This window comes from Engystomops pustulosus, chromosome 8 (genome assembly GCF_040894005.1).
Source record: "Engystomops pustulosus chromosome 8, aEngPut4.maternal, whole genome shotgun sequence".
NCBI classification, from domain to species: domain Eukaryota; kingdom Metazoa; phylum Chordata; class Amphibia; order Anura; family Leptodactylidae; genus Engystomops; species Engystomops pustulosus.
In genome coordinates, this window is record NC_092418.1 from 126,681,815 (window position 1) to 126,693,861 (window position 12,047).

Sequence of the window (12,047 nt, forward strand, 5' to 3'; positions counted from 1 at the left end):
GAAATCTGGAATTCTGAGCCCTGGCGGGAATGTGTAACGCGTCAGCTCTGTAATAAATGCGCTTCTGTCCTGAATATTCGGAGCTGGACTGTGGAAATGAATTTTGCCTTTATAAACCAAAACAGTCGGGGGGGAAGAAAAAAAAATGTCGATGTTTTTGCTGATTAACCCTTTCTACTTTTATCTTTGGATATGTGTAGCATTCAACAAGGCATGCTGGGTAAAAAAATGACTATGCAAAGGCGTAAAGTGTTGCATGCTCCGCTCTCCCTCTGCTTTAGTGGCTTTACAGAGATTTAATAAAAAAGTGGTGTTATTTTTGTGATAAAAAAAGGAACATTTAACAAAGCAAACGCAGACCGCATGATTCTGGCATCCTAATTTCTCTGGACTTGTTTTATGGAATTTAGAAGTGTAAAAAAAAAAAGAAAAAAAATTTAACTGCATTAACTTTTTTTCTATAATAAATGAAAAATCTTTTAAATTCTTGTGTTTTGTGTTTATTTTTATATATACAGTTATATGTAAAGTTAAAGGAAATCTCCCATCAGGATCCATCCCGATAAATCAGGGACATGACCCCTAGATCCAGGCACCGGGACTGTGGGATCTTCTCATATGTGTTATTCGTGGCTTCCTCCCTTCTAACATCAACTATTAGAATTATGCTAATGAACCAGAAGGGTTCTGGAGGTGTTACCTGAGCCCCTCTGAGCTGTAGCTTCACACGCCACGTCCAACAGAACCGATCATAGAAAAATATTTTTTTTTAAAGATTTTTACATTTTACTTCAAAATATTTCAATATGCAAATATCTTCTCAGTGTTCACAGTAAATTCATATTTCACATATAATAGCTTGTAATTTTCATAGTGAGTATATATAGCTCGAGCAGAGACTCCTCAGGCTGTTACACTGTCCCCTTTATCCCTCAGCACTTCCCCCTCCCTCTGCTGTAATCTCACATGGGGAGGAAGTGCTTCTTGAACAGTGCAGCACTACGTGAAGCTGCAGCATGGAGGGGCTCTGGTAACTCCCCCAGTTTTTGTAAAAGGAGACCATGGATAACAAATATAAGAAGCTCCCACGGTCGCAGCGCCCGGATCGGTGAGGAAGTTTCCCTTCACTTTGGATTTTTTTCCCCATTAACAACATTTATGTACTATACACACAATAGGGAGGGGTCTGTTATCCGTGGCCCCCTGCAAGCGGGAGACCCCAAGCCCCCTCCGTCTGTTCATCCTGTGAGCCGAGTCACAGGTCCCATGGAATGGGGAGCAGGACGACTGATCTAAGATGGCATCGGGAGTTTCGGGATGGCTCCTAGCGGGCCGATCCTCCAGCAGCATAATTTATCATATGACTTGAATTCTGCATTGATGAGCAGTTTTCTCCTCTGCTGCCATTATCTCTCATCAGGGCCGGCTCCAGGTATCAGTAGGCCCCTTGGTGACAGACCCTCATCGGCCCCTTTGCAGTGGACTTACGTGGCGGCATTAAAAATTCAGAAACTAAAACAGTCTCCTGTTCCCTAAAATATTTCCTACTTCATCATACCAATCAGACCCCTCATGGTTATTTTACATAAGGCCCTCTTACCCCCATGGATTTCTTATGTACAGCCTGATGAGGGCCCCCCAGCAGCTCTGGGCCCCAGCACTTGCCCAGGCATGCCCGATGCTGGCGCCGGCCCTGACTCTAATACTTAGTTATCTCAGAATGGCGGCTGCTATGATGTTTCTGCAACGCCCCGGCCAATGCATAGCCAGGCTGATAGTTATGAATAGCACCCTCTCCAGGTCAGGAGCTGTTAGGGGGATTTGCAAACCCTGTAGGAAGGTTCTAGGACCTGGACATTATGTAATAGCAGCTGTAGATTCTGCCTGGAAAAGCAATAGTTAAATGAGTGTAAGATGTTATCCAGTCAGTTGCCTGTATTGTTAGCTGGGGTGTGATTGGAGACAACCATCTGAGTGGGAGTATAAAACCCCTGTGCAGGGGAAACACATGGTCTTCGGCAGTCTGACCTCAGTGTCAGGTCTCAGAGGAGAGAGACCATGCACAGGACACCTTTAATGCTGTCACAGAACCCAATCCCAGGAACTGAGTCCGGAGCTGCAGCTTCCACAGTTTGGACTCAGCTCCATCTCCATTCTCCCAGCATCTACTACCGGGCTGGTGCGCTATTCCCGAGGACACTCTCTACGACCACTCCTGCACCAGAATCCAGATCTGCCGTTTGACTGTTTAGGTCGTTGCCTGATACCTGTTGTTCAATAAAGATCCGTGAGTTATTTTGCACAGCTTTACCCGCGTCTGATCCCTGGATACGGCTGTTACCACTACGGCCTTCCCACCCATTCCCCAGGGACTTATCTGACAGACACTCAGGGAGAACCAGTACATCAGCCTCTCCCTCCATATTTCTTGCACACACCACCTGCTGGAGAGCTGCCAGGCTGTAGGAGAGCCCCATACCAAGCACCGTGACATCAGCGTGCTCTAGGCCGCAATCGCCAGCCACTGCCTCCAGGCCCCCAAGAAAAGTCTAGGCCCCCGGTGGGGGGTGTTACACATCCAATACACTGCACGTAAAGAAACAAAATATTCCTCTTCCTACCTCTCTGTCGCCCACAGAGAAAATACTGCAGCAGAAGGAGGGACATCATACAGCAGTACTGAGCAATGTCACTATGAATCCAGTCCTGGGGTGGGAGAGCAATGTGTAAGTGCCTATCCCACTCTCCAGCAGCAGAATTATAGGAAATCTACTAGCACATTGCATCATGATAAACACTTACCCATAACTCCAGGCACCGGGACTGCGGTATTACAGGTTCTGTCACTTATGTCTCTGGTTTGTCCTTTCAGTTCCTCTGTAAAGGTAAGGGGACATCTTAGGTCACGGCTAGGGTGGTCGTATCCAAGGACATCTAGTTTCCCAAGGACAACATGTCTACATTTATGAGCAATTATCTTCACACAAGTAAACATTTTTAATATCATGCAATTGAAGAGATGTTTATAGATGGCGGATTAAATAAATTAAATGAGAAGACGTCTTTAACAAACGCCAGGAAAACGGGATAATAACAAATTCCTTACAGTACTGTATGATTACGTACAATGATTCAGAGCTTCTGAATTTGGGTTCTAGCTCCACTGACTGCGAATGCAATCGCTTCCGGAAGCTCAAATCATAAACATCATTGTTTTGACCTAAAAAATTAATTAAAAAATTGTCTTTAGAGAAGTCAAGTGTGAGATTGGTGGATGTTATCTGATGATGAGCCCCGGCGCACAGGATGATCGGGAGCGCCATTCTCTCCTATGGGGCTGCAGAGACACTTGCTTCACGTCACTGCACGTGCGCTTCTTATTCACTGTGACCTTTGCCCCCTGGTGTCTGCTGACTAATCCCCCACGTGACAGGTCACAGTCCAAGCGCTACACGTCCAATAACCCTGCAGACTGTCACCTACATGGTAATAGGCTTGTGCCAGCTCCAAATATTACATTACTGTGTTAGGACGGGTGAGAACATCATGGATGAAGGGAAGTCGGCAGAGTATTTTACATAAAATTCAAAAACTTTGAGGTCCACCAGGGATGGGGCGGGTGTTCACGGCAGAATCCCACATCTCCCACCATCCAGGAGATGGAAAATGGAACAGAATGTAAACGTTCAGCCGCTCCCCTAACCCGCCACCTAGTGTCATAGCTCAATATAATACCCCCCATACTATGGCCCTCTGTGGCACCACACTGTATAATCCTTACTGCCCCCTGTATATACATTGCTCTATAGAGTGGACGCTGTCTTGTCATGCTGACCACTGGCAGCCATATTGGAAAATGTCTATTCATCTCAGGTTTTGTTTGGCCATCATGCTTTGGCCTCACCGAGGAGCCATCGGACAGTGCTCCCTGGTGACAGTGCTCTGTGTGAGAAATTATATGTAAAGTTCATCTGCATATTTTGGGAGAATGTCTTAAAGGGTAGGTTCTGGTATGTTCATATGGCCTATAGCATTGCAGTATTGTATCACCTCTTATGCCCCTATGCAGATGATTTTCTGTGTTTTATACATGCGGCTGCGCGCTAATAAAGATTGGGAGTCTTGTTGCTGTGCTGTGTCTTGGTTTCTGCTCTCATGCCAGTACCGGTAGCCATTTTTGACGTTTCGGCCCCCGGGGCCTTTGTCAAACACTTTAGAGAAATACAAAGAAAGGATGAAGATAATTAGGAGGATTTATACATAATAGACATTGTTTGAAGGTAAGTGATCAATCACAGAACAATGTAACACTCAGCTCGCGGTGTGAATACAATAGTAATAAGATACAGAGTATCTACCAATAACAGGATGTATTTGGGGAATGATACATTGTTACCTTCTATGTCTATTGTGTATAAATCCTCCTAATTATCTTCATTGACAAAGGCCCCGGGGCCCGAGACGTCAGCACTTTTCACTATTGTACAATAAACTCTAATTGCATTTGATAAAGTCGTGCGCGGCCTTTCACTTGTGTTACAATGCGTTGTACAATGTAACCGCAGCATGTGACCGCGGTTCAAGCCATTGGAAAACAAAAATAACGCAGCAAATAACGTGACGCGACGCATGGTGTGAACGCGGCCACAGGGGACTGGCTAGCAGTGGTCTGGAGGGCTGCAGATCCAGAGAGCTTGAGAAAGGTAAGTACTTTTTATCCCCCTCTAAGTTTTATTTTTTTGTGTCCTTAATGGGCTAAAACACAAGCATCCATGCTTCATGCCAATGTAAAGATTAATAAGCACTTGGTTTCACTTTTTACAGAGGTTAATCAGATAATTAGCGGCTATTAATTTAGTCACAGCCATAAATCTCTCCTTCTAGGCAATAATTACCTTCCGTTTATTATGAATGGACGCCTATTTTATGTCTCCAGTGAGGCGCGGGAGGTCTGAGGAGAGCGGCCATTTTGTCAGAGACCATTCCTTATAAAATCCTATGAGACAGACGTCAGGAAAATGTCGCCAGTGCCGTGGACACAGTGTTAGACGAGGGGTTTTAGCATTGACTAGAGATTACTGAGGCCCTGCCAGGGCGACTCCTGCTGACGTTACCCGGGTGCGACGTGCTGAGTGTCAGATGTTAGTTACAGGCTCCGGCGGCGGATATGGCGGCGGCCCGTCACTGAGACATGCCCGTGGAGGAGCGGCCTCTGGGCGCCCGCGCTGCTGACAGGATGGGAATCCTATTCACTAAGATATGGAGGCTGTTCAGCCATCAGGGTAAGAGGTCATCGTGTATTTCATGATCTATGGGCTGGACTACCACTCCCAGCATGCAGCCTACTACAACACCCATCATAACCTATTGTTATGTGTGGTGGACTACAACTCCCAGCATGTCCCTGCGCCGGTACAACTGCTGCCTACTACAACACCCATCATAACCTATTGTTATGTGTGGTGGACTACAACTCCCAGCATGCCCCTGCGCCGGTACAGCTACTGCCTACTACAACACCCATCATAACCTATTGATATAACATTATACATGTGTCAGGGCGCGATTATGTGTGGTGGACTACTACTCCCAGCATGCTGTGTGGTCGGTACAGCCATCTATAGGTGATAGGAGCCATAGGTGGCGATACTTCCCATATGAGAGCGATATGGCTCCGCGCGGCTCATTAATATTGGGGTCCGGAGCCCCCGCTCTACAGCGTCGTCATTCATCTTCTTCCGTGGGATGGACGGGGATTGGGGTCTGGGAAGCCCCTGCCCTAGAGATGGTCGGACCCCCGGAGATTATACTCGTCACACGTCCTATAGACAGTGAATGGACGTGTAAGAGACCGTAGCCGGTACGGGGGTCTCAGAAGCCCCTGCCCTAGAGATGGTCGGACCCCGGAGATTATACTCGTCACACGTCCCATAGACAGTGAATGGACGTGTAAGAGACCGTAGCCGGTACGGGGGTCTCAGAAGCCCCTGCCCTAGAGATGGTCGGACCCCGGAGATTATACACACGTCCCATAGACAGTGAATGGACGCGTAAGAGACCGGAGCCGGTACGGGGGTCTCAGAAGCCCCTCCCCTAGAGATGGTCGGACCCCGGAGATTATACTGGTCACACGTCCCATAGACAGGGAATGGACGTGTAAGAGACCGTAGCCGGTACGGGGGTCTCAGAAGCCCCTGCCCTAGAGATGGTCGGACCCCGGAGATTATACTCGTCACATGTCCTATAGACAGTGAATGGGTGCGTAAGAGACCGGAGCCGGTACGGGGGTCTCAGAAGCCCCTGCCCTAGAGATGGTCGGACCCCGGAGATTATACTGGTCACACGTCCCATAGACAGGGAATGGACGCGTAAGAGACTGGAGCCGGTACGGGGGTCTCAGAAGCCCCTGCCCTAGAGATGGTCGGACCCCGGAGATTATACACACGTCCCATAGACAGTGAATGGACGCGTAAGAGACCGGAGCTGGTACGGGGGTCTCAGAAGCCCCTCCCCTAGAGATGGTCGGACCCCCGGAGATTATACTGGTCACACGTCCCATAGACAGTGAATGGACGCGTAAGAGACCGGAACGGGGATCTCAGAAGCCCCTCCCCTAGAGATGGTCGGACCCCGGAGATTATACACACGTCCCATAGACAGTGAATGGACGCGTAAGAGACCGGAACGGGGATCTCAGAAGCCCCTCCCCTAGAGATGGTCGGACCCCGGAGATTATACACACGTCCCATAGACAGTGAATGGACGCGTAAGTGACTGGAGCCGGTACGGGGGTCTCAGAAGCCCCTGCCCTAGAGATGGTCGGACCCCCAGAGATTATACACACGTCCCATAGACAGGGAATGGAAGTGTAAGAGACCGGAGCCGGTACGGGGGTCTCAGAAGCCCCTCCCCTAGAGATGGTCGGACCCCCGGAGATTATACACACGTCCCATAGACAGTGAATGGAAGTGTAAGAGACCGGAGCCGGTACGGGGGTCTCAGAAGCCCCTCCCCTAGAGATGGTCGGACCCCCGGAGATTATACACACGTCCCATAGACAGTGAATGGACACGTAAGAGACCGGAGCCGGTACGAGGGTCTCAGAAGCCCCTCCCCTAGAGATGGTCGGACCCCGGAGATTATACACACGTCCCATAGACAGTGAATGGACGCGTAAGAGACCGGAGCCGGTACGGGGGTCTCAGGAGCCCCTCCCCTAGAGATGGTCGGACCCCCGGAGATTATACTGGTCACACGTCCCATAGACAGGGAATGGAAGTATAAGAGACCGGAGCCGGTACGGGGGTCTCAGAAGCCCCTCCCCTAGAGATGGTCGGACCCCCGGAGATTATACACACGTCCCATAGACAGTGAATGGAAGTGTAAGAGACCGGAGCCGGTACGGGGGTCTCAGAAGCCCCTCCCCTAGAGATGGTCGGACCCCGGAGATTATACACACGTCCCATAGACAGTGAATGGACGCGTAAGTGACTGGAGCCGGTACGGGGGTCTCAGAAGCCCCTCCCCTAGAGATGGTCGGACCCCGGAGATTATACACACGTCCCATAGACAGTGAATGGACGCGTAAGAGACTGGAGCCGGTATGGGGGTCTCAGAAGCCCCTCCCCTAGAGATGGTCGGACCCCGGAGATTATACTCGTCACACGTCCTATAGACAGTGAATGGACGCGTAAGAGACCGGAGCCGGTACGGGGGTCTCAGAAGCCCCTCCCCTAGAGATGGTCGGACCCCGGAGATTATACTGGTCACACGTCCCATAGACAGTGAATGGACGCGTAAGAGACCGGAGCCGGTATGGGGGTCTCAGAAGCCCCTCCCCTAGAGATGGTCGGACCCCGGAGATTATACTGGTCACACGTCCCATAGACAGTGAATGGACGTGTAAGAGACCGGAGCCGGTACGGGGGTCTCAGAAGCCCCTCCCCTAGAGATGGTCGGACCCCGGAGATTATACTGGTCACACGTCCCATAGACAGTGAATGGACGCGTAAGAGACTGGAGCCGGTACGGGGGTCTCAGAAGCCTCTCCCCTAGAGATGGTTGGACCCCGGAGATTATACTGGTCACACGTCCCATAGACAGTGAATGGACAAGTAAGAGACCGGAGCCGGTACGGGGGTCTCAGAAGCCTCTGCCCTAGAGATGGTCGGACCCCCGGAGATTATACTGGTCACACGTCCCATAGACAGTGAATGGACAAGTAAGAGACCGGAGCCGGTACGGGGGTCTCAGAAGCCCCTCCCCTAGAGATGGTCGGACCCCGGAGATTATATTGGTCACACGTCCCATAGACAGTGAATGGACGTGTAAGAGACCGGAGCCGGTACGGGGGTCTCAGAAGCCCCTCCCCTAGAGATGGTCGGACCCCGGAGATTATACTGGTCACACGTCCCATAGACAGTGAATAGACGCGTAAGAGACTGGAGCCGGTACGGGGGTCTCAGAAGCCCCTCCCCTAGAGATGGTCGGACCCCCGGAGATTATACTGGTCACACGTCCCATAGACAGTGAATGGACGCGTAAGAGACCGGAACGGGGATCTCAGAAGCCCCTCCCCTAGAGATGGTCGGACCCCGGAGATTATACACACGTCCCATAGACGGTGAATGGACGCGTAAGAGACCGGAACGGGGATCTCAGAAGCCCCTCCCCTAGAGATGGTCGGACCCCGGAGATTATACACACGTCCCATAGACAGTGAATGGACGCGTAAGTGACTGGAGCCGGTACGGGGGTCTCAGAAGCCCCTGCCCTAGAGATGGTCGGACCCCCAGAGATTATACACACGTCCCATAGACAGGGAATGGAAGTGTAAGAGACCGGAGCCGGTACGGGGGTCTCAGAAGCCCCTCCCCTAGAGATGGTCGGACCCCCGGAGATTATACACACGTCCCATAGACAGTGAATGGAAGTGTAAGAGACCGGAGCCGGTACGGGGGTCTCAGAAGCCCCTCCCCTAGAGATGGTCGGACCCCCGGAGATTATACACACGTCCCATAGACAGTGAATGGACACGTAAGAGACCGGAACCGGTACGAGGGTCTCAGAAGCCCCTCCCCTAGAGATGGTCGGACCCCGGAGATTATACACACGTCCCATAGACAGTGAATGGACGCGTAAGAGACCGGAGCCGGTACGGGGGTCTCAGGAGCCCCTCCCCTAGAGATGGTCGGACCCCCGGAGATTATACTGGTCACACGTCCCATAGACAGGGAATGGAAGTTTAAGAGACCGGAGCCGGTACGGGGGTCTCAGAAGCCTCTGTCCTAGAGATGGTCGGACCCCGGGAGATTATACACACGTCCCATAGACAGTGAATGGAAGTATAAGAGACCGGAGCCGGTACGGGGGTCTCAGAAGCCCCTCCCCTAGAGATGGTCGGACCCCCGGAGATTATACACACGTCCCATAGACAGTGAATGGAAGTGTAAGAGACCGGAGCCGGTACGGGGGTCTCAGAAGCCCCTCCCCTAGAGATGGTCGGACCCCGGAGATTATACACACGTCCCATAGACAGTGAATGGACGCGTAAGTGACTGGAGCCGGTACGGGGGTCTCAGAAGCCCCTCCCCTAGAGATGGTCGGACCCCCGGAGATTATACACACGTCCTATAGACAGTGAATGGACGCGTAAGAGACTGGAGCCGGTATGGGGGTCTCAGAAGCCCCTCCCCTAGAGATGGTCGGACCCCGGAGATTATACTCGTCACACGTCCTATAGACAGTGAATGGACGCGTAAGAGACCGGAGCCGGTACGGGGGTCTCAGAAGCCCCTCCCCTAGAGATGGTCGGACCCCGGAGATTATACTGGTCACACGTCCCATAGACAGTGAATGGACGCGTAAGAGACCGGAGCCGGTATGGGGGTCTCAGAAGCCCCTCCCCTAGAGATGGTCGGACCCCGGAGATTATACTGGTCACACGTCCCATAGACAGTGAATGGACGTGTAAGAGACCGGAGCCGGTACGGGGGTCTCAGAAGCCCCTCCCCTAGAGATGGTCGGACCCCGGAGATTATACTGGTCACACGTCCCATAGACAGTGAATGGACGCGTAAGAGACTGGAGCCGGTACGGGGGTCTCAGAAGCCTCTCCCCTAGAGATGGTTGGACCCCGGAGATTATACTGGTCACACGTCCCATAGACAGTGAATGGACAAGTAAGAGACCGGAGCCGGTACGGGGGTCTCAGAAGCCTCTGCCCTAGAGATGGTCGGACCCCCGGAGATTATACTGGTCACACGTCCCATAGACAGTGAATGGACGCGTAAGAGACTGGAGCCGGTACGGGGGTCTCAGAAGCCCCTCCCCTAGAGATGGTCGGACCCCGGAGATTATACTGGTCACACGTCCCATAGACAGTGAATGGACGTGTAAGAGACCGGAGCCGGTACGGGGGTCTCAGAAGCCCCTCCCCTAGAGATGGTCGGACCCCGGAGATTATACTGGTCACACGTCCCATAGACAGTGAATGGACGCGTAAGAGACGAGCCGGTACGGGGGTCTCAGAAGCCTCTCCCCTAGAGATGGTCGGACCCCGGAGATTATACTGGTCACACGTCCCATAGACAGTGAATGGACAAGTAAGAGACCGGAGCCGGTACGGGGGTCTCAGAAGCCTCTGCCCTAGAGATGGTCGGACCCCCGGAGATTATACTGGTCACACGTCCCATAGACAGTGAATGGACGCGTAAGAGACTGGAGCCGGTACGGGGGTCTCAGAAGCCCCTCCCCTAGAGATGGTCGGACCCCCGGAGATTATACTGGTCACACGTCCCATAGACAGTGAATGGACAAGTAAGAGACCGGAGCCGGTACGGGGGTCTCAGAAGCCCCTCCCCTAGAGATGGTCGGACCCCGGAGATTATACTGGTCACACGTCCCATAGACAGTGAATGGACGCGTAAGAGACCGGAGCTGGTACGGGGGTCTCAGAAGCCCCTCCCCTAGAGATGGTCGGACCCCTGGAGATTATACTGGTCACACGTCCCATAGACTGTGAATGGAAGTGTAAGAGACCGGAGCCGGTACGGGGGTCTGGGAAGCCCCTCCCCTAGAGATGGTCGGACCCCGGAGATTATACACACGTCCCATAGACAGTGAATGGACAAGTAAGAGACCGGAGCCGGTACGGGGGTCTCAGAAGCCCCTCCCCTAGAGATGGTCGGACCCCGGAGATTATACTGGTCACACGTCCCATAGACAGTGAATGGACAAGTAAGAGACCGGAGCCGGTACGGGGGTCTCAGAAGCCCCTCCCCTAGAGATGGTCGGACCCCGGAGATTATACACACGTCCCATAGACAGGGAATGGACGCGTAAGAGACCGGAGCCGGTACGGGGGTCTCAGGAGCCTCTCCCCTAGAGATGGTCGGACCCCCAGAGATTATACACACGTCCCATAGACAGTGAATGGACGCGTAAGAGACTGGAGCCGGTACGGGGGTCTCAGAAGCCCCTCCCCTACAGATGGTCGGACCCCCGGAGATTATACACACGTCCTATAGACAGTGAATGGACGCGTAAGAGACCGGAGCCGGTACGGGGGTCTCAGGAGCCTCTCCCCTAGAGATGGTCGGACCCCGGAGATTATACACACGTCCCATAGACAGTGAATGGACGCGTAAGTGACTGGAGCCGGTACGGGGGTCTCAGAAGCCCCTCCCCTAGAGATGGTCGGACCCCCGGAGATTATACACATGTCCCATAGACAGTGAATGGACGCGTAAGAGACTGGAGCCGGTACGGGGGTCTCAGAAGCCCCTCCCCTAGAGATGGTCGGACCCCGGAGATTATACTGGTCACACGTCCCATAGACAGTGAATGGACGCGTAAGAGACTGGAGCCGGTACGGGGGTCTCAGAAGCCCCTCCCCTAGAGATGGTCGGTTCCCGGAGATTATACTGGTCACACGTCCCATAGACAGGGAATGGACGCGTAAGAGACTGGAGCCGGTACGGGGGTCTCAGAAGCCCCTCCCCTAGAGATGGTCGGACCCCCGGAGATTATACACACGTCCCATAGAC

The 12,047-nt window shown here is 52.4% G+C and overlaps 1 protein-coding gene across 1 annotated transcript in view; it reads left to right on the forward strand.

Moving 5' to 3' along the window:
* Window positions 1-5,054: 5,054 nt before the first annotated feature.
* Window positions 5,055-12,047, forward strand: part of ARL5A (ARF like GTPase 5A) — a 61,047-nt gene continuing 54,054 nt past the window's right edge. The window contains exon 1 of the mRNA XM_072122518.1: window positions 5,055-5,282. Within this exon, the coding sequence (XP_071978619.1) occupies window positions 5,192-5,282 (91 nt within the window). The 5' untranslated portion in view covers window positions 5,055-5,191. The remainder of the gene's footprint in view (window positions 5,283-12,047) is intronic.